Genomic DNA, 23575 nt, shown 5'->3' with positions numbered 1-23575 from the left:
ACATTCCTTGCCCCATTTGTTCATTTGGCAAACTTCACCTTGCATTAATTCTTACCCTGCAACCTCTATGGTGACTTAGGATGTTTCACTTGAAAGATCTGTAGATTCAGATGTAGGAATGCAAGTCAAGCATGGTAATTGTATTCTTATTCACAAACTCTTCTTCAGGTTGCAAGCTATTGTGCTTCGGTGGTGATCGTAATGTCAAATATTTTGACAGATGGAAAGCATTTGGTGCCTAAGATATCCCATGGTAGGCACATTTTTTTTCTTAGCACTTATCTTATTATCTAAGCAACTATTGTATTTGCTAAGCAGTGCACTGCATTTAGTGCCATTACATTGATCCAGTCTTTCAATTGTTTCAGATTTACCGTTCCTGGAGGGCCTACTTGAAGTTCTTCCAGAGGTCCCTGATGATGACCAAGCTCGATATGCACTTTGGAGTATCTTATCGCTTATTCTGGCACAAGTGCAAGGAACTGAGTTGAACTCCTCGTCCCTCGACCAGTTTGCGTCTCTGTTCTCAGGCAAGTTCGGCCTCATCAAAGATGACCTCGAGAGTCAGGTGGTTGATGAAGAGAAGTTAACACCTGAGGATGCTCTCCTGAAGGAATGGACATCGAGATGTGTATCCTCTAAAACAATATATACAATTTGCCCTTCATGGAAATCTAGATCTTAAGCTACATTTACAAACTAACATGATGGGATACATTTCGGCAGCAGCAATCGCATTGTTTTTCCTATGCTACAAAATATCTGTGACAGCTCATGGCAATCTCCTTCTTCATGGAGAGATGGATCAAGGTGAAGTCCTCGACTGGAGACTCCATCAACAATGCTCAGGAGGTGCTGAGCTACTGCCAGAAGGCGCTCCACTAACCGGAAACTCCACTCCACTGACAAGCTTGCTGCTGTTTGTAATCAACGCTGCTGACCTGAGAGAGAATGCGGCATGTGGCCGCTGTGATTTTGGAACCGGGAGTCGGTTATAACCTACTGTCGTTTTAGACTACGGCAACCTGTAAAATCGGCGAATGGAGATTAACTAGGGGCATGGGTGGGGACATACGAGTTTTGGACATGGGTGGGGATACAATTTTTTTGGGGGATATACGAGTTTTGGGCATATGGGTGGGGATACAAATTTCTTTGGGGATATACGAGTTTTGGACATGGGTGGGGATACCATTTTTTTGGGAGATGTGTGATTGCCAAGTTTGATAAATCGCAAATTTGGTCTAAAGTTTTCGTTTTCTGGGTAAAAACTATTTCTGTCATCTGAATCGATATGTAAACCTGAAACATGGTTGCACATGTGGTTTTCATCGCTACCTTGAATGCCAGTTTTCTCTTTACATTTTGGCAAAAAAAACTGCACCCGCTTTGACTGGAATCAAATCGGCTGCCATCCCTATTGTAAAGTCACAAAGCGCAGCAACTATCATCCTGTACATTCATCCCTATTGTAAGTTAGAGAATGAATTTCCCATGAACGCCAAGGCAGATTTCTGTCAGAAAGCAAGACTGTCATCCCAGCAGCTTCAGAGAAGTACTCCCTCCGTTCCTTTATATAAGGTGTATTTGTTTTTTCCAAAAGTCAAACGATCGCATGGTTCACCGAGTTTTTAGAAAATATATATCCATATACACAGTACAATATTTATATTATTTGATTCATTATGAGAAGTAGTTTCATATTTTATCTTTTAGGTACTACAGATGTTGTTATTTTATTCTATTATCTTGGTCAAACATTCAAATGGTTGACTTGCATGAAAACCAATACACCTTATATTCTGGAACGGAGAGGGTAATAATTAAATAGGTTAGGGTGTGTGCAATGCATGGTGGATCTTTGCGTCTCCAGTGCCTCAGGATGTAAATGGACAGCTCGCTGGACATTGTGGGACTTGCCCGTGCTGACCACCACTTCTTATATGGGACTATGTCATAGTCCAATTAATTTTCTTGTGACGTACGTGGTGTCCACATAGTACCACATATTTACAAAGCAAACTGCCACTGATATACAGTACTAGTGCAATACAGTGCCATTAGTACAGGCATAATTAGTACCCCCTCCAATCATTCAGTATAGAGCAAACATAGTACAGGAAATTGCCTACTCTAAAAAATCTCTAGATTCAACATTTATCTACAACTTAGATTATCAAAGCTGAACCCAAAGGATGATTCTGGCTACCAAGATGTAATGGAGAGCGACGAATCTGCATCAATGAGGTGTCTGAAGTCTGAACCTTTCATCTACCTAGAAGCCTAGAAGGGATGGCATGCGATGAGGTGTCTGAAGTCTGAACCTTGCTCCATATATATCATTCAGTTATCAAGTTGCTGCAGCCTGAATCTGCATCAATCCTCACCGCCTACTACTCCGGCATCCACCGGTCCCATCTCCCATAGGCTGCGTCGCAGCAGAGGGGGCGAGGCAGATGAGCGTGAGGGGGAGCAGAGAAGATGTACAATGAAGTCGCTGCCGAAGGTCTCATCCGCCGTCCCAAGCTGCGCCCGCCGTCAAAGCCGACGTCACCGCCGCCGGAGCTGAAGACAGTATCGTCAGGATTGCAGAGATAGTACCCCCTCAAGACCCGGCTCGGTCCCCGGCGCTTCCCGACGGCGGCCTCTTCGAGAAACATGGCGGTGACGGCGGTGAGATGGAAGGAAGGGATGGACTGGGGAGGCGTGCCGGTGGAGGCAGCGGCGACGGCGCCTAGGGCATGTCGAACGCGGCGTTTTCTTCTTTGTTTTTTTGCTGAGGAAAACGTGATGGCTGGGTGCGCGTGGAGTGTTGTGGTCCGCCGCTGGCCTCATGGGCTTTTCTAGGCTAACCATTTGTGCCATTTATTTTTTTATGGACATCCACCAACGCCATTTGATCTTTTTTTGGTGTGTGGCATATGTGGGACTACTGGGACCCAACGCCACTTACATCCTGACCAGTGCCAATGCACCTGGATTGAAAAACAAAATGCAAGTTGTAGAAAAAGACAAAAAATTCCCGGAACTTTTTGGAAACAAATGATGTAGTGTTATACTGGCGTAAAAAGTTCGGCGAAGAAATGACTTTCATGGTATTTTGGATGCAAAAAAAAACAGAAAAGGCACTATATTAAAAGTTATTATTCACACTTTTTGTACTCGCAGTTTTTCTTTTTGCCCTGAAGTCGGCTATGAATTTTGTTTTTCTCCATTGTGGCCTATAATGCTACCAAGGTTCAGTGCTATTAAGAGCATCTCCAATAGACCCCTTAAATCGTGGAAGTTTTCGGTTCGCGGAAAATACAGTTCGGTTTGAGCTGCAGCCGAACAGACCCCTCAAATTTAAACTTTCTCTCGTCCGTGTCCATAGCCAGCTAGCTCGCTCCTACGAAGTCGGCGAACAGCACATAAAATGGCCGAATATGGAATCGCCGGCGTCCAGGACGACTCACATGAAGCTAGCTAGCTTGAATCAGTCCAAACGGCCAAATATGGAGCCGTCGTCGCTGTAGCTAGCTGAATTGATTCAAGCGGACAGAGTCGCCTTAGCTAGCTCCTCCGTCAGGAGAGACACGGGCGTGTGGGCTGCTGGCGGGCGGCGGCTGGGGCGGCCGGGCGGGTGGCTGGCGTCCGGGGTGGCGCGGACGGCGGATGCGGATGTTTTCATGTCAGTTGGGCTCCCGTCAAGTGCTTTCTCCTAGGGGAATCGTAGAAGTGGACGTGAAAATTATGTTTTTACAGATCGGGAGGAGCTTTTTAATGTGCCTCTTAAAAGACTTATAGATCGGAGTCGTTTACGGGTTTTATTCGGGTCGTTTTTTCCGCCTAAAACTGTAAATCGCCGGTTATTTTATAGTTTCGTGCGTTTTAAAGGGTCTGCTGGAGAAGTTTTTTCAGGGAAGCAACACTGAGTTTTCTCCTTTTCAAAAAAAGCATGGTTTAGGTCGGTCAGGTATAATTAATATCATCTTGATATTTTTTTTATATCATCTTGATATTGATATATTACCTTTACCAACAATTTTTTTATCCCGCAGGTTTTTTTTTTTAGGATTTTGAGTTGGGGTTGATTTTCAAGTTTAAATCATCACTTTCCTGTGGCAGTTTTCGAGTTATTCATCTCCTAAAAGTTACAGCATGTAGTTTTTTTAGGGAAGCGGTTCTAGTTACTCCCTCTGTCCATTAGATCGGTATCGCGCCTTGGCGTGAGGGTGCCGGTCCTAATGTTTTGGTCAAGCAAGTAATGCTAAGTTAGTAGAAATCCATATGTAGCATATGGCTATTGCTCGGTTTGTGAATAATGATCTACAAGGCACTTGTGAATAACGATCTAAAAATGTTTGTGGGTATCATGGGTTTATAGGGACAACTCGCTTTCATGTTTGTGGTGGAAACATGTGTACATCAGAAACTTTAACTACAATATGGTATGGTAGACATGTACATGACCAAGCAAGAAATCGGAAATAGAACGGTGGGCGTCTTAAGTAAAGCAAGCACTAGCCAATTACATATAAGTTTGTATTGTTCCTCAGCGCTATTCAGGACGAAGATGATACATAGAGTAGCATACAGACCGCAACATCTGCTTGTCCTTCGAATTTGTATAGAAGCATGGAGGAAACCTCGTCATTGCACTAAACAAAGACACGTTAGTATACCGAAAAAAGGATAGAGAAAAAGACACATTAGTACACAGAAAAATATAGGAATAAAGTTCGTGATGAATTGAAGCATGAATATTCTGAATTAGTGTATCGCCAAACAATGTATTTTTCACATAAATAAAAATGTCCGGGGGAAAAAAAAAGTCATGCTGCGAGTGTTTATTAATTCACAGTATCGATGCCTAATTAGTTGCCACCAAGAATAGGCTAAATCATACAATCCCAACCAAACCATCAATCGATCTCTGACAAAAGAGCACATAAAATTCTGAACAAAAGTGTTAAGTAGGTTAAAAGCTTCTCAAGGAAAAACAATTATATAAACCTACTCCAATTGATAAGTTTTTAATAATAGAACCATCTACTTGACACAATATCAGCAAGCCCGGCCGCTCATCTTGACACCAACGTCACATGGACTTTCACAATCTAACAGTGAAAGGAAACATGTTAAGAAATCGAGTAGAAGAGGAAAAAGGCATCGATACTGCCACTGACCTCCATGTCTCTATCCTCGCAGCATAATGCCTAGCAAATCACCTCCTCCTCTATCTCTGTTTGTCCTCCTCAATAGAGAGAAACCACTTCCATTCCCCTATTCCAAGCATATCATTACAAATAGGATCAGAACGAGAGTTAAAACTACAGGGGTTGGAGAAGGTGAAGGGGAGGGGAATTATACCAAGCACCGACCTTCTATGAGCTGGATCAGCTGAGGGTGTAAAGGGCCGCAGTAAAGGGACGGTGCGAACGGAGGCAACAACCATGGATGCTTGTTCCCATGGAACCTCTCAGTTGCTGCTAGGGAGTCTCGTGGAGTAGCAGGCCGAGCAGCTCCTCTGGACGGCGGCAACAACGTCATGGATGAGTCAACCAAACAGTGAACGTGTCACCTCCCACCTATCCAGCTGCGAGACACCGAAGGAATCATGAACATGTAAGTGAAAATAATGTGGTTATCTCTTGAGCCCTAGGAATAATGTAAGTGAAAATAGAAGATAGCGTGGGATTAGCATATGCTTAAAGAAAACATCATGGATAAAAACAACAAAGCAGCAACGGTTTATGTTATAAGTTTATGCCCAGTTGTTTTCTATAATGGTTCGTCCAATGGAAGCAATGCGACATTTAAACCTATTCATGGTTGCGGTCGTCGTCTCCTAATAAGGTGCCAGACAATCAGGAAAACCTACAATAGAACATGAACTTTCCAAATGCATAGCCTACCCTGATTTGCAATGCTCTAAACCCAAGCATATAAGGTATTATGTATAAAGTTTAATACTGACGATATAAAGAGAAAATGGACATGTGCGAGGTTACTGAATAACCAGTCAAGAAAATGACATTTGCACAAACGTATGGATTGAGAAAACTGAAACCTGAGTAGGAAGGTCCTCTACTTCAAGCCTATGCATCAACTTATAGAATCAACATGTACCAAAGTAAATTCATACGCTTTGAGATAACTTCACAGAGTATAAAGGGAGAAGATTTGAAATGTACAAACATAGGTCTCTCATGAAAAATGGGTGCTTGCATCCAAATGTTCCTCATGACTTATTTATGGAACCACAAAACTCTTTGAAGAAAACATGAGACTGCTATGATTTAAACTAATTTAGACTCTCATGTGCAATTTAGCCATTTTACTCATACTATTAAAAAACTAGAATTATTTTTAGATGGCACTAACAGTGCAAGCTTAGAAATAATGCACCACAACAGATCCCAAATCAATTAATTGGCTTCTTGGATAATGATATCGATCAAAATCAATGAATCAACCTACAGGAGTTTTAGACATGCAGCGTCACTAACAAATTTGAACTTACACTAGCACCAATGAAGAGGGACCGACATGTTCCTATGGATTGCTGATTACATAAGTTTAAGAAGTGCACCTAGATTGTGCAAAGTGCCCAAAGTATATAATAGTGTTGTGCGCCTAGCTAGATCTCCATCCATCCATCTGTTATGTCTTGGTATGGGTCTCATCTCCCTGCAAAGTAAACTTAATTTTTCGAAGATGAGACCATAATTGGATTAATCCGGCGGCTGCAGCCTACCTGCTGACCCACCTTGCTTCGACCGTGGAACAGTTCCATCTGAAATCCACATCAGACTACCCGATATGAAGCAGTTAGCACTTAGCACATCTCATCTTATGGACAATCAATTTATAGTCTAGTTCGTCGCGTTCAGGCATCTTGAGTCTGGACACAACCTTTGAGCTGGATTGACAGTTTATTCATCATCCCTACCTGTCTCTTCTGCTGATTCTTCCATATCAGAGGCATTGACTGGTGCAGTCTCATTTGCTTCGACATTTTCATTGAGCTGCTCATTTGCTTCAGGAGTATGTGGAACTTCTTCATCGGCTGATGCAGATGCAATCTCATTCACTTCATGAACTGTGGTAGAGGCATTTTCTTCATGAATGCTTGCCATGGGACGGGGTGGAGGCCCGAGGACTTTGTGAAGCCTTTTAAAAGGAGAACAGTGTTGTTCATGGTCTTCGACCTCCATTATTGTGATTTCAAATGGCGAGTGTGGAGTATTCACCACATATGTGGCAATCTCTTTAGGAGGAGTGTGGGGATGCACTTCACCTTGTGGGAGCTGGATGCATCTCTTCCCAAAACTCGCCGTTGATTTTTAGGTTTGGTGCATCACCTATATAAATAAAAGATTCCGTTCTAAGTTGTGCTCCGAATGAGGCAATGATACCACAAGAGCATTTTCAAGTTGAGGAATACTCTCAGTATCACTGACAACATTATCTTGCTCGTGTTCTTCATATAGGGTGAGGCACCTGGTTAGTAGTCGTATGATGAGAAAGTGGCATGGGGGTAGTAGCGCGGGTGGAAGGTGGTGCCGCGGGCCGTGATCGGCTCGTTGGCATGTTAGTCGTTTGTGTTCTTGCCATACAAAAATAACAAGCAACTATGTTGCTTCCACCCCTTCATACTTGACCAACAAGAACAATTCACTTCCTTTATTTTCACATATCATGGTGATCTAGGGAATGTACTATGATGTTACAAATCATTTAGTGCATCCCCGAGGCTCCTCGCGAAGTCTTCTAGCCTCCTCAACCCTTCTCTTGGAGAAGCCACTTCACACAACTGTTTCACCATTACACTACCAATGATCACTCCATCTACATCCCACTCGGCAATTTATGTCCACTCATGAGTGGAGGTCGGTAGTGTAACTATTTTATTCACTTGATATTAACACTCCCAAGTTAACACAACAAAGGAAGAAAAGCATATGCAAACACTAATTATATATAAAGGTAAACACTAGTCTCTTTTTGCAACAGAAAAATTGCAAATACCTTCTACCGTTCTACCGATTTAAATTTGTACCACCATGTTGCCTTGCCACCACAAATAATTAACCATTTTAATTGCATATCATGGGAGTGCATTCTTCAAACTCTTGGCATATACTTCTAGCCTCTTCAATCCTTCTCTTGGAGAATTTGCTTCACCCAACTGTTTCACCATTGCACTACCAATGATCACTCCATCTGAACCCCACTTGGCAATCTGTGTCCATTCATAAGTGGAGGTCAGCAATGTAATAAACTTATTGAGATTGTTCAATCAAGATTAATTTTTTTGGTGAATCTTTCGGTGTGTTATCTACCTGGCTAACATGTTCCGGGGTCGATATGCCAAAGCCAACCGCCACTGCCTTATCTGTGACCTATGGACAATTACAAAAGATATGTGACTGTTGATACTTTAAATATTACAAGGGGGAAATTTACATCGTTTCTTTCCTGGTTAAGAGAGAAGATTTGATGGTTTTAAAAATAATTTCTACAAACCTGCCTAATCTCCTGAAGAAGATCCTTGACATGTGGGTTTACTGTCGCCCTAGCTCCTGTAACTCCAACGACGCTTACCTGCATAATGCAATTAATTAGGGGACTGAAATTTTAATCATGATATCTTGACCACAAAGCCAGAATTGGAATAAGAAGCTACTCCATCCGTTCCTAAATATATGACCTTTTAGGGATTTCACTATAGACTACTCCCTCTGTAAACTAATATAAGAGCGTTTAGATCACTATTTTAGTGATCTAAACGCTCTTATATTAGTTTACGGAGGGCGTACATACGAAGCAAAATGAATGAATATACACTCTAAAGTATGTCTATATACATCCGTATGTAGTTCATAGTGGAATCTTTAAAAGGTCTTATATTAAGGAACATAGAGAGTAGGATTGTACGCATGTGTGTTGTGCAACTTACAAGGTAAACAAACCCTTCTGAAGCTTTTGTGATTTCTTTCATCCTCTCTGATGTTGTAGCTGGTGTTGTAAGAAGGATCTACAATCATTTGTTGAAGAAAAATATCATGTTTAATGACTGGCTTAAGTCTCAGTTATGTTAGCATTGCATTATATAATGTATAACAGGGGCATGGACCGATCCACGTACCAGCTCTAGATTGTTCTCTATGGCCTCTTTCCTGAAAGCATGTATCTGGTCGTATGGAAGATCGGGTATGATAAGGCCTGGAGTACATCCATGTAACAAGTGCGAATTAGCAAATCTGTTGTGTGGATTGTCAATGTCGCATAAAATATTTAGTTTGCTAACTCAGTTGATTACCTTTGACACCGGCTTCTTTGGCAGCCGCGGCGAAACTCCCTGTCCCACGGCGCAGGATGGGGCTGAAATAAGAGAAGATGACCACGGGGCAAGACAGCTCCGGCGTCACCTCCTTCAGCATCGACATCACGGCGTCGGTGGTTGCGCCAGCGGCTAGCGCCCGCGCCGCGGATGCCTGAATCACTGGCCCGTCGGCAGAGGGGTCAGAGAAGGGCAAGCCGAGCTCGATGACGTCGGCGCCGAGGCTGTCAAGGAGCTTGAGCGCCTCGGCCGTGGTCGCTAGGTCGGGGTCGCCGGCGGTGATGTACGGGATGAACGCCGTCTGCGCGCGCGCAACAGTAAAGCCTTCGTCGATTAGCATCGATATTTTACGTGCATGCATGCTGCGAACTGAGCTTAGTACGCTCGGCGCACTTACCTTGCCATTCGCCCTGACCCGAGACATGGCCTCTGCCACCGACAGGCCGTGCTTGCCGGCCGCGGACAGTGACGCACACCTCCCAGCAAGCGCGGGCGCGGGCACGGTCACCGCCGGTTCGAGCGACGCCACCGCCGCCACGGCGACTGCTCTGACCACGGGCCTCCCCGGCAGCGGCACGGGCACCGCCACAGAGGCCACCGTGCCGCGACGCATGGGGCGGCTCAACGACGGAGCCGAGGAAGATGCCTTGAGCGCGAAAGCCATGCAGATAGCGCGACGGACGGCAGGCAGGACAGTCAACCGACGTTGCTGTGTGGGCAGATAGGTGGCTAAGATATACACGAGCAGCAGAGAGAACACTTCGACTTTTTCTGGACGTGATAGGTGAAATGTTGGTGCGCGTCCGTTTATATAGCAGCAGCCGCGGCCGCCGTCGGCGCTTCGGACAGAGGAATACACATACGCGGCTACGAGTAAACTAATGGTGGGGTTGATTCCATCTCCACCATGAACCACAACCGCACGCGGCCACAGAACTACGTCTTACTTTTTGGTAGTTTAATTTAATTTATTAATGATTCACTTTCTTCGGACACCAATAGCACATGAGAAAAGAAAAACGAATACGCACGAGCATTGCTTATCATTGCATTGATAGAAGGAGTAGAAAGTAGCAATTGCAGAGAGAATCGCACAAGGACAAATACGATGACCGGGCGTAAGGCTAGCCATAGTGGGGGTAACTTAGGTAATAACTTAACACACTCCAAGACAATTTTGCTTATGTGGCAAGTATTTAATGAGAAGAGAGGTGTTTGGAGTAACATAATATGTTACTGTAACATAGCGCTTCCCGAGGTAAAATGAGTCTATAAGGCAATAAATGAGTTCATAAGGCAATAAATGAAATAAGTTACTACTACTAAGATATTTTGCACTGTGGAGGTAGTAACTTAGACTAGTGTCATATGCATGAAAAGACTAAGTAGTAACATGCATATGTTACTAGTCTATGTTAGTACCTCCACAGTGGGTAGTGTGTCATGCATCTCTGCATTTATTACGTTGTAGGCTCATTTTTTTCTTAATATATGTGATGTTACAGTAAGTAGATATGTTACCACATGCCTCTCTTTCTTCATTTATTATATGCCACATCATCTATTTTGCCTAGATAAGTGCGATGTTACCATCTATATTACTCTCACTGTGGGTAGTCTAAGTATCTTGGATCAGGCGTCATCCTTGATGATGTTGCATTAGGGCATGTACAAAGAGGGCATCACATTCCTAATGCCTCATCTCTTCCACCTAAGTAAAGATATATAGGGCATCATTTAGTTTCTCAAACACTAAACGCGTAGAGCTGCCCCATCAAGCCCACGTATGACATATATATACATCCTTGCTTTTTACCTTACTTTACATGCACAAGGAGGAGCTAGCTCACACCGTCTCTAGCTTTTGCCCTCTCTCGCTTTTGTCATGAGGAAGGCTACTTCCTCTGCAGGATCACGCTTTGATCTGCAAGCTACTAGTTGTGCCTACATGGACAGATTAGAGTGACGTCAAGCGCTGGGGCAGCCGTCCACAGTGGCGCGTTGGCCATGCCCTTATGTCCGGTTCTTGGTCATAAAGGAGGTAGAGCAGAGCATGATGGAGGCCACAATGCATGGGCCGATCGACCATCCAGAAACGACCTTGGATCACGAGCCAGAGGAAGTTCTTAATGCAGAGGGGCACCCAAATTTTCAGGTGAGATGCCAGGAGGGGGCGGTGGTCGATCCCGAGAAAAGGGCTAGATAGCATGACTTAGCAGAATACGCGCCATCAGACGTCCATTGCCAGGAGATGCGGTCAGGCTCACTGGAGAGGGCAGCGGCCCTAAGTTGGCGCCACAGGGACACTCACCGGATCAGCGCCGGAGGATAGAGTGATCCAACAGGCCCTCGCGAACATTGCACCCTTTCTGCCGACGTCAATGAACCATCACGTGAAGGAGTAGAGCGATCTCAGAGATGGAAGATCCATTGAACCAATGATCCTCCCGAAAATGGTAAGTGTACGGCGCCAATCACCCAGGAAATGGATGCACGGAAGATAGATTGCACCTTGACGCCACAGGGATACGGAGGTGTTGTCAGGGAAGGAAATATGCCCTAGAGGCAATAATAAAGTTGCTATTTTATATTTACTTATATCATGATAAATGTTTATTATTTATACTAGAATTGTATTATCCGGAAACTTGATACATGTGTGGATACATAGACAAAACATTGTGTCTCTAGTAAGCCTCTACTAGACTAGCTCGTTAATCAAAGATGGTTAAGTTTCCTAACCATAAACATGTGTTGTCATTTGATGAACGGGATCACATCATTAAGAGAATGATGTGATGGACAAGACCCACCCTTTAGCTTAGCATAATGATTGTTAAGTTTTATTGCTATTGCTTTCTTCATACTTATACATATTCCTTTTACTATGAGATTATGCAACTCCCTGAATACCGGAGGAACACCTTGTGTGCTATCAAACGTCACAACGTAACTGGGTGATCTCTGAAGGTGTTTGTTGGGTTGGCATAGATCGAGATTAGGATTTGTCACTCCGAGTATCGGAGAGGTATCTCTGGGCCCTCTCGGTAATGCACATCACTATAAGCCTTGCAAGCGATGTGACTAATGAGTTCGTTGCGGGATGATGCATTACGGAACGAGTAAAGAGACTTGCTGGTAACGAGATTGAACTAGGTATGATGATACTGACGATCGAATCTTGGGCAAGTAACATACCGATGACAAAGGGAATAACGTATGTTGTCATTGCGGTTTGACTAATAAAGATCTTTGTAGAATATGTAGGAACCAATATGAGCATCCAAGTCCCGCTATTGGTTATTGACCGGAGATGTGTCTCGGTTGTCTACATAGTTCTCGAACCCGTAGGGTTCGCACGCTTAACGTTCGATGACGATTTGTATTATGAGTTATGTGTTTTGGTGACCGAAGATTGTTCGGAGTCCCGGATGAGATCACGGACATGACGAGGAGTCTCGAAATAGTCGAGAGGTAAAGATTGATATATTGGATGATAGTATTTGGACACCATAATGGTTTCGCGATGTTTCAGATATTTATCGGAGTACCGAGGGGTTACCGGAACCCCCCGGGGAAAGTAATGGGCCTACATGGGCCATACGGGAGAGGGGAGGCAGCCCACAAGAGGTGGCCGTACCCCCTCCCATAGGGAGTCCGAATTGGACTAGGGGAGGGGGCGCGCCCCCCTTTCCTTCTCCTCTTTCCCCCCTCCATGAGAAGGAAAAAAGGGGGGGGCAAATACTACTAGGACTGGAGTCCTAGTAGGATTCCCCTCTCCTTGGCGCGCCCCTGGTGCCGGCCTCCTCCTGTCCTCCTTTAGATACGGGGGTAGGGGGCACCTCAAAGCACAACCGTTATTCTCTTAGCCGTGTGCTGTGCCCCCCTCTACAATTTACTCATTCGGTCATAGCGTCGTAGTGCTTAGGCGAAGCCCTGCGCGGATCACATCACCATCACCGTCACCATGCCGTCATGCTGACGGAACTCTCCCTCGACCCTCTGCTAGATCAAGAGTTCGAGGGACGTCATCGAGCTGAACGTGTGCTGAACTCGGAGGTGCCGTACATTCGATACTAGATCGGTTGGATCGCGAAGATGTTCGACTACATCAACCGCGTTAACCTAACGTTTCTGCTTTTGGTCTACGAGGGTACGTGGACACACTCTACCCCTCTCGTTGCTATGCATCTCCTAGATAGATCTTGCGTGATCGTAGGAATTTTTTTAAAATTGCATGCTACGTTCCCCAATAGTCAGGGGCGTGAGGGGTCAGTTTTGTGCAGCCAAATCAATCGGGGCCGCTAGGAGTGACCTATGCATTGTAGATCGAGGATGCCCATCCCACCTAGCACAAGCGTTCAACAGACTTTGGCCCAATTGACGAGGCAGTGCCCATAATTAGCCACCTTGCGCCATCCGCAACCACACAATCAACAACAAGTGGTGCAAGGCATTGAAAGATGTGGTCCAGCGTCTGCGTTGTGATGGTCCGACATGGATGTCGCGATGCCTGGTGGGCCTTTTGCCACTCAGGCGACAGCGGTGGTAGCTCAAACGGAAGCGATGACAACGACGCTGGTGGCGGCGGCGGCGACAACAGCGACATGGACGACGACAGAGGTGTTGGTGGCCTGAGAGGCCATACCTACGAGGTCATTGTCCATTACTATGTTTGCATTGTGCCTAAAAGTGCATCATGCCTACAGAGTTCGCAGATACGACCAACCACACATTCTACAATAACCCATTCTCCATCACCGAGTACCCCGCCAACGTTCTTACTCAAAAAAGCTCAACTTCATTTGACCGAACACCTGTTAGGCGTGATATCCGCCATGGACGGCGTCGACGGGGGCGGAGGGTACCGAGTTGTGGACAGATTCAGGGTGAACGATGGCGTAGCCCAAGACGAGCAAGCCCGTGAATCGGGGTTGCAGACGCCCGGAATGACCGGGCGGCTGCCGAAAGAGCTATAACGACAACGAAAGACGAGGGGATGCGGATTCAAAGCAAGGGGGAGGGGCGGAGTGAAAGAAAAATGGTCCAGGAAGAGGATTTGAGTGGGTCAGGGGTGTCGAAGTCCGACATGGCGGAGGTCTTGATGCCTGCAAACCTCCATCAATTTTGCGTCTTGCGGTAATTCGGACAAGCGGATGCGTCCGCACAAACATGGATCCGCATTGGATGGCAAATACATCCGGACAGCAGACAAATTTGACCATTTCTAAAACCGAACCGGATGGTGCCCCAGCCTAGGCATCATGAAAACTGGTCGCTTTATTTGGGGGTGGGGGGGTTGAGAAAGAAAAGGGTCGTGTTGGAGGTGGCCCTTACGATTGAAAATTTGATGATGGTAGAGATATTCACATCTGCTACATAGTCCCGATGCGCGAACCAGCATGCTTCATTTTGCATAGCTCTGCAATGATCTTGACATGAAGATGATATCATTGAGGAAGTCAATACTCGCTCCATTCCACAATGTAATGCGTCCGTACTTTTCTAGATCCAAGTTTGACCGTAAATTTAACCAATGAGACCGACTGCGGTGGGAGTAAAATTTATATCATTGAATTCATATAAAAATATGAATTTAGTGGTCTAATTTTTGCTCCCGCCGCAATCGGTCTTGTTGGTTAAATTTACGGTTGAACTTAAATCCCGCGAAACATGGACGCACTAGATTGTGGAATAGAGTGAGTATAATACTATTTTCTCTTTCATATACTATAGTGCATACAATTTTTTTTAAAGTCAAACTTTGTAAATTTTGCTCAAATTTATAAAGAAAACTATGTATATGTACAATATAATATATAATAAGTATAAAACTACTTTTTATAATGAATATAATCATATGGCATTCTAGATGTAAATGTTTTTTTTTTAAACTTGATCAAAATTTGTGAGGCTTGCCTTTTCAAAAAATCTATACGCACGACATTATGGATTGGACGGAGTATGCCTCTTCACACTACAGTACTTACTCTGTATTTAAACTAGAAAAAACGTCCTGCATTTGTTTTACATTCCATAATATAAGCAGTCTATTCGCGTCAATTGTCCCCTGCCCACGCGTGTACTACACGTGTTTTTCTTTTCATTTTTGCGCGGGCGTGTACTCCACGTGTTAAATATGTTTGCATCAAGATCACGAAACATATGTACTTCACCACCGGCTTGAAAATGAAACGGATGAAATCGACCACGACCGGTCTTCTCAGCTGATTCCTCTTCGCTCCGGACTTTGTCTTTCTCCGACGCGGAACAGAGGCGACGACTTTTTAACGCGGTGGAGGCGTGGAGCACGAGGGGACTGGCGATTAGCTTTACAAGTCGTTCGTAATCACCATCGGAGGACACGAATGCTAGCTTAGCCAAGCTGGTCAGCTCGAACAGCTGCAATAGTTTATCCTCTCGTTTCTCCTCCTCATGTTCCTGCTCAGCAGCCTAAGAAATACAAGAACTACAATTAACAACAAACACACAAGTGATGTGATGAAATGATCACAGTGACTGCAAATACGAGGATAGGAAGCTCACCCCCTCCCCGGGGCCGCGCCGCACCGGGGCTTCCCGTGCCGGCGCCCGAAGCCCTCTCTCCTCACCCCTCCCCTCCCTCTGCCGCCTCCGGAGGCGCTGCCTCGCAATGCCTGAGCGACGTGGCCGCGGCGGGGCTCCTACTGGTCATGGCCAGGAATGGTGGTGGCGGCGCCCGCTCCCACTCCTTCTACTGCAGTGGTGCGTGGCGGCGGGGACCTGAGGCGCAACAGCGGCAGGCGGCTAACAACGGCGGCAGGGCGGGCTCGATCTACTCCCGCATGGGCCTGGCGGGCCCCAATCTCGCAACATGTTGCTTCCTATTCATGGCATCGGCGGTCTACGGCTCTCAAGGAAATAGGGAATAGAATACTCAAATCGATCAGAAGTGTTATGCTTCATGTAATCATGCTAAAGGCTAACATCACGCGAGTAGACCAAGCTAGGATAAGACCCAACTTTGATGTGGTGTTCTCGGATCTGCCCGCATCACTTGGGCACCGGGGCGGCGGCCCCGGACATGGTGGCGGCGGCCTCCTTCTGCCGGAGGTGGGCATCGAGACATGGTTGATCTTGGGATCTCATATCTCACAAAATAACCAGCCAGGCGGTGGCCCTAGTGGTCTTCGCGCGAAGTCACCGTTCTACCTATGGTCAGTCCTCTTTGATTTGGTCATCCGTGAGTTCCGAACTTCTCCTTTGAAAGAAAACAAGGATTGGCGTATATGGCGCTCTTTGGACACCTTGATTGGATAGGGGCCAGTCATGTGCACCTGCAACATCAGCATAACTAGCTTCACCGGGGTATCGCGAAGCTCTATTTTTGTTGACACCTTGGGACATGTCTGCACCAAGATTTCCAAGGGACGCGGCCCCATCGTGCGGCAGGGAGCGGCCAACTTCACTGCCGCTATGAAACAGGCCGGTGTGCTAGGTAATTTAAACTAGCTCACTGATGTCATTGATACGTCTTCGACGTATCTATAATTTATGAAGTATTCATGCCATGTTTATAACAATTTTATATGGTTTTGGTATGATTTTATTAGAACTAACCCGGACTGACGTTGTTTTCAGCAGAGCTACCGTGGTGTCATTTTTTATGCAGAAATAAAAATTCTCGGAATGGGCTGAAAATTTACGAAGAATATTTTTGGAAAATATAAAAAATACTGGAGCAAAAAGATACCAAAGAGGAGTCCCAGGGTAACCAAAAGGGTGGGAGCGATCCCACCCCCCTAGGGCGCGCCCCTACCTTGTCATCGCCTCGTGGACCCCCTTAACTTGTCCCCGACGCCAACACCTAGTATAAATCCCAAAAAACTTAGATATAAACCTAGATCGGGAGTTCTGCTGCCGTAAGCCTCTGTAGCCACGAAAAACCAATATACCTGTTGGAGGGGGCCATCATCACCGGAGGCCATGGAGGAGGATCCCGGAGGGGGCCATCATCACCATGGAGGCCAAGGACTAGAGGGAGAACCTCTCCCCATCTAGGGTGGAGGCCATGTAGGAGAAAGCACAAGGGGGAGACCTTCTCCCCCTCTCTCTCGGTGGCGCCGGAGTGCCACCTGGGGAACCATCGTCTCGGTGGTCGTCTTCATTAACATCACCATCGTCATCACCTTCCTCATCTCTTTTCGGCTGTCCACTCTCCCGCACCCCGCTGTAAGCCCTTACTTGAACACGGTGCTTTATGCCACAGATTATGATCCAATGATGTGTTGCCATCCTATGATGTTTTGAGTAGATTTCTTTTGTGTTTTGGGTTGATTGATGATCTAGATTGACTTGAGTTGTATGTATTATTTTGGTGTTGTCCTATGGTGCCTTTCGTGCGCGCACACGTGAGGGATTCCCGCTGTAGGGTGTTGCAATACGTTCATGATTCGCTTATAGTGGGTTGCTAGTGTTGGAAATATGCCCTAGAGGCAATAATAAATTAGTTATTATTATATTATATTTCATTGTTCATGATAATTGTTTATTATCCATGCTAGAATTGTATTGATAGGAAACTCAGATACATGTGTGGATACATAGACAACACCATGTCCCTAGTAAGCCTCTAGTTGACTAGCTCGTTGATCAATAGATGGTTACGGTTTCCTGACCATGGACATTGGATGTCGTTGATAACGGGATCACATCATTAGGAGAATGGTGTGATGGACAAGACCCAATCCTAAGCCTAGCACAAAGATCGTGTAGTTCGTATGCTAAAGCTTTTCTAATGTCAAGTATCATTTCCTTAGACCATGAGATTGTGCAACTCCCGGATACCGTAGGAATGCTTTGGATGTACCAAACGTCACAACGTAACTGGGTGGCTATAAAGGTTCACTACAGGTATCTCCGAAAGTGTCTGTTGGGTTGGCACGAATCGAGACTGGGATTTGTCACTCCATGTAGACGGAGAGGTATCTCTAGGCCCACTCGGTAGGACATCATCATAATGTGCACAATGTGATCAAGGAGTTGATCACGGGATGATGTGTTACGGAACGAGTAAAGAGACTTGCCGGTAACGAGATTGAACAAGGTATCGGGGTACCGACGATCGAATCTCGGGCAAGTATCGTACCGATGGACAAAGGGAATTGTATGCGGGATTGATTGAATCCTTGACATCGTGGTTCATACGATGAGATCATCGTGGAGCATGTGGGAGCCAACATGGGTATCCAGATCTCGCTGTTGGTTATTGATCGGAGAGTTGTCTCGGCCATGTCTGGATGACTCCCGAGCCCGTAGGGTCTACACACTTAAGGTTCGATGATGCTAGGGTTATAGGGAATAGATGTACGTGGTTACCGAATGTTGTTCGGAGTCCCGGATGAGATCCCGGACGTCACGAGGAGTTCCGGAATGGTCCGGAGGTAAAGATTTATATATGGGAAGTCATCATACGGTCACCAGAATAATTCGGGGGTTACCGGTATTGTACCGGGACCACCAGAGGGGTTCCGGGGGTCCATCGGGAGGGTCCACCTGCCCCGGAGGGCCCTATGGGCTGTATGTGGAGAGGGACCAGCCCCTTAGTGGGCTGGGCGCCTCCCCCCTTGGGCCCATGCACCTAGGGTTTGGGGGAACCCTAAAGGGTGTGGGGGCTTGCCTTGGGGGGCAAGGCAACCCCCCTTGGCCGTCGCCCCCTCCTTAGATTGGATCTGAGGGGGCCGGCCCCCCTCTCCCTTGCCCCTATATATATGTGGGGGTTGGGAGGGCAGCCGCACCCAAGTTCTGGCGCAGCCCTCCCCCTCTCCCAAGTCCTCCTCTTCTCCTACGGTGCTTGGCGAAGCCCTGCAGGATTACCACGCTCCTCCTTCACCACCATGCCGTCGTGCTGCTGCTGGATGGAGTCTTCCCCAACCTCTCCTTCTCCCCTTGCCGGATCAAGGCGTAGGAGACGTCACCGGGCTGTACGTGTGTTGAACGCGGAGGGCCCGTCCGTTCGGCACTAGGATCATCGGTGATTTGGATCACGACGAGTACGACTCCATCAACCTCTTTCACTTGTACGCTTCCGCTTAGCAATCTACAAGGGTATGTAGATGCACTCCCCTTCCTCTCGTTGCTAGATTACTCCATAGATTGATCTTGGTGATGCGTAGAAAATTTTAAATTTCTGCTACGTTCCCCAACAGTGGCATCATGAGCTAGGTCTATGCGTAGTTTCTATGCATGAGTAGAACACAAAGTAGTTGTGAGCGTCGATTTTGTCAATTTACTTGCTGTTACTAGTCTTATCTTGATTCGGCGGCATCATGGGATGAAGCGGCCCGGACCGACCTTACACGTACTCTTACGTGAGACTGGTTCCACCGACTGACATGCACTTGTTGCATAAGGTGGCTAGCGGGTGTCTGTCTCTCCCACTTCAGTCGGATCGGATTCGATGAAAAGGGTCCTTATGAAGGGTAAATAGAAATTGGCATATCACGTTGTGGTTTTCGCATAGGTAAGAAACATTCTTGCTAGAAACCTATAGCAGCCACGTAAAAAAAACTTGCAACAACAATTAGAGGACATCTAACTTGTTTTTGCAGCATATGCCTTGTGATGTGATATGGCCAAAGGGATGTGATGAATGATATATGTGATGTATGAGATTGATCATGTTCTTGTAATAGGAATCACGACTTGCATGTCGATGAGTATGACAACCGGCAGGAGCCATAGGAGTTGCCTTAGTTTATTTATGACCTGCGTGTCAACATAAACGTCATGTAATTACTTTACTTTATAGCTAAAGAGTTAGCCATAGTAGTAGAAGTAATAGATGACGAGACAACTTCAAGAAGACACGATGATGGAGATCATGATGATGGAGATCATGGTGTCATGCCAGTGACAACGATGATCATGGAGCCCCGAAGATGGAGATCAAAAGGAGCAAAATGATATTGGCCATATCATGTCACTATTTGATTGCATGTGATGTTTATCATGTTTTACATCTTATTTGCTTAGAACGACGGTAGCTTAAATAATATGATCCCTCACTAAAATTTCAAGAAAGTGTTCCCCCTAACTGTGCACCATTGCGAAGGTTCGTCATTTCGAAGCACCACGTGATGATCGGGTGTGATAGATTCTAACGTTCGAATACAACGGGTGTAAGCCAGATTTACACACGCAATACACTTAGGTTGACTTGACGAGCCTAGCATGTACAGACATGGCCTCGGAACACGGAAGACCGAAAGGTCGAACATGAGTCGTATAGAAGATACGATCAACATGAGATGTTCACCGTTGATGACTAGTCCGTCTCACGTGATGATCGGACACGGCCTAGTCGATTCGGATCATGTTTCACTTAGATGACTAGAGGGATGTCTATCTGAGTGGGAGTTCATTAAATAATTTGATTAGATGAACTCAATTATCATGAACATAGTCTAAATTGTCTTTGCAAATATGTTGTAGATAAATAGCTCACATTGTAGCTCCCTGTTTCAATACGTTCCTAGAGAAAGATTAAGTTGAAAGATATTGTAAGCAATGATGCGGACTAGGTCCGTAGTCCGAGGAGTGTCCTCACTGCTACACAGAAGGCTTATGTCTTTGATGCACCGCTCGATGTGCAAACCCCTACAACGTCGTCTGTGGATGTTGTGAACACCTGACAGACACATCCTGATGACTACTTGATAGTTTAGTGCACCATACTTTACGGCTTAAAATCGGGATTCCAATGACGTTTTGAACGCCATAAGACATATGAGATGTTCCAAGAGCTGAAATTAGGATTTCAGGCTCATGCCCGTGTTGAGAGGTGTGAGACCTCTGACAAGTTCTTTAGCCAACAAGATGGAGGAGAATAGCTCAGCTAGTGAGCATGTGCTCAGAATGTCTGGGTGCTACAATCACTTAAATCAAGTGGGAGTTAAACTTCCAGATAAGATAGTGATTGATAGAGTTCTCTAGCCACTATCACTAAGCTACTAGATCTTCGTGATGAACTATGACATGCAAGGGATGGAGTTGATCCCGGAGCTGTTCGCGGTGCTTAAGACCACAAAAGGTAGAAATCAAGAAGGAGAATCAAGTGTTGATGGTTTAACAAGACCACTGGTTTCAAGAAGGGCAAGGGCTAGAAGGGAAATTTCATGGATGGCAAACCAGTTGCCGCTCCAGTGAAGGAACCCAAGGTTGAACCCAAACCCGAGACTAAGTGCTTCTATTGTAAGGGGAACGGTCACTGGTAGCAGAATTACCCCAAATGCATGGTAGATAAGAAGGCTGGCAACTTCAACAAAGTATATATGTGTTATTAATGTGTACCTCACTAGTACTCCTAGTAGCACTTGGGTATTGGATACCGGTTCAGTTACTATTATTGGTGACTTGAAGCAAAAGCTACGGACTGAACGAAGACTGGCTAAGTGCGAGGTGATGATGTGTGTTGGAAGTGTTTCCAAAGTTGATGAGATCACCATCGCACGCTCCATCTGCTTTCGGGATTAGTATTGAACCTAGATAAATGTTATCAGGTGTCTACGTTGAGCATGAATATGATTAGATCATGTTCATTGCAATACGGTCATTCATTTAAGTTAGAGAATAATGGTTATTTTGTTTACATGAATGATACCTTTATGGTCATGCACCCTATGTGAATGGTTCATTGAATCTCGGTCGTGGTAATACACATGTTCACGCCAAAAGATGTAGAGTTAATAATGATAGTACCACTTTCTTGTGGCACTGCCGCTTAGGTCATATTGGCGTAAGATGCATGAAGAAACTCCATGTCGATAGATGTTTGGAGTCACTTGATTTTGAATCACTTGACACATGCGAGCCATGCCTCATGGGCAGGATGACTAAGACCCCGTTATCAGGTACAATGAAACGGACAAGTGACTTGTTGGAAATCATACATGCTGATGCTTGTGATCCAATGAGAATTGAAGCGTCCGGTGGATATCGCTATTTTCTCATCTTCACTGACGATTTGAGTAGATATAGGTATATTTACTGAATGAAGCACAAGTCTGAAACGTTTGAAAAGTTCAAGCGATTTCAGAGTGAAGTTAAGAATCATCATAACAATAAGATCATGTTCCTACGATCTGATCAAAAGGGGATTTTCTGAGTTATGAGTTTGGCAATCATTTAAGACATTGTGGAATTGTTTCGCAGTTGAAGCCACCTGGAACACCACAAGGTAATGATGTGTCCGGACGTCGTAATCGAACCTTATGAGATATGGTGCGATCTATGATGCCTCTTACCAATCTACCGCTATTATTTTGAGGTTATGCATTAGAGACAGCTGCATTCACTTTAGATAGTACACCATCTAAGTCCGTTGAGACGACATCGTGTGAACATTGGTTTGGCAAGAAACCAAAGTTGTCGTTTCGTAATGTTTGGGGCTGCGATGCTTAAGGCTTTAGCCAGAGAAGCTTGAACCCAAAGCGGACAAACACATCTTCATAGGATACCCAAAGGTGACAGTTGGGTATACCTTCTATCTCAGATCCGAGGGCAAATTGTTTGTCGCTAAGAACGGGTCCTTTCTCGAGAAGGAGTTTCTCTCGAAAGAATTGAGTGGGAGGAAGATAGAACTTGATGAGGTTGTCAAACCTTTATTTCAACCAGAGACTGATGCAACACAGAAAGATGTTTTCTGTGGAGCCTACATCTGTTGAATAGGAAGTTAATGATAGTGATCATGAAGCTTCGGGTCAAGTTGCTATCGAACCCCGTAGGTCGACAATGATATGTACTACTCCTGAGTGGTACGGTAATCCTGTCTTAGATATCATGTTGTTAGACAACAATGAACCTACGAACTATGGAGAAGCGATGGTGGGCCCGTATTCCGACAAATGGTTAGAAGCCATGAAATCCGAGATAGGATCCATATATCAGAACAAAGTATGGACCTTGGTGGACTTGCCCGATGATCAGCAAGCCATTGAGATAAATGGGTCTTTAAGAAGAAGACAGACGTGGGCGGTAATGTTACCGTCTATGAAGCTCGACTTGTGGGAAAGAGTCTTTTCACAAGTTCAAGGAGTTGACTACAATGAGAATTTCTCACCCTTAGCGATGCTTAAGTCCGTCGGAATCATGATAGCATTAGCTGTATTTTTCGATTATGAAATCTTACAGATGGATGTCAAAACAAGTTTTCTTACCAGTTTTCGTAAGAAAAGTTGTATGTGATACAATAAAAGGTTTTGTCGATCC

At 45.3% G+C, this 23575-nt stretch overlaps 2 protein-coding genes across 2 annotated transcripts in view; one reads left to right on the top strand and one right to left on the bottom strand.

Annotated features, from left to right (window-relative positions):
- LOC119303558 (protein SAAL1-like) overlaps nucleotides 1–1060 on the top strand; it is a 6482-nt gene extending 5422 nt beyond the window's left edge. The window contains exons 9-11 of the mRNA XM_037580688.1: nucleotides 169–253; nucleotides 369–631; nucleotides 772–1060. Of these exons, the coding sequence (XP_037436585.1) occupies nucleotides 169–253; nucleotides 369–631; nucleotides 772–885 (462 nt within the window). The 3' untranslated portion in view covers nucleotides 886–1060. The remainder of the gene's footprint in view (nucleotides 1–168; nucleotides 254–368; nucleotides 632–771) is intronic.
- Nucleotides 1061–7778: 6718 nt separating this feature from the next.
- LOC119300216 (tryptophan synthase alpha chain-like) lies at nucleotides 7779–9992 on the bottom strand. The gene is made up of 7 exons (XM_037577243.1): nucleotides 9726–9992; nucleotides 9308–9629; nucleotides 9134–9210; nucleotides 8945–9022; nucleotides 8512–8589; nucleotides 8328–8387; nucleotides 7779–8227 (listed from the first exon to the last, which is right to left on the bottom strand). Exons 1-7 carry the CDS (start codon nucleotides 9990–9992, stop codon nucleotides 8093–8095), a joined length of 1017 nt encoding a protein of 338 aa, XP_037433140.1. The 3' UTR covers nucleotides 7779–8092.
- Nucleotides 9993–23575: the final 13583 nt, after the last annotated feature.

The sequence above is a fragment of the Triticum dicoccoides genome, chromosome 5A (genome assembly GCF_002162155.2).
Source record: "Triticum dicoccoides isolate Atlit2015 ecotype Zavitan chromosome 5A, WEW_v2.0, whole genome shotgun sequence".
Taxonomy (NCBI): Eukaryota; Viridiplantae; Streptophyta; class Magnoliopsida; order Poales; family Poaceae; genus Triticum; species Triticum dicoccoides.
The sequence above is the reverse complement of the archived record's forward strand: the minus strand, read 5'-3'. Positions and strand labels throughout refer to the sequence as shown.

What these genes read in the sequence shown, in the direction of transcription:
- LOC119300216 (XM_037577243.1), bottom strand. Translation starts at nt 9,992, where the DNA reads ATGGCTTTCGCGCTCAAGGCATCTTCCTCGGCTCCGTCGTTGAGCCGC. An exon ending in CAAAGAAGCCGGTGTCAAAG is followed by an intron (nt 9,211 to 9,307) that starts GTAATCAACTGA and finishes GATGTACTCCAG; the next exon opens with GCCTTATCATACCCGATCTT. An exon ending in TAGAGAACAATCTAGAGCTG is followed by an intron (nt 9,023 to 9,133) that starts GTACGTGGATCG and finishes AAATGATTGTAG; the next exon opens with ATCCTTCTTACAACACCAGC.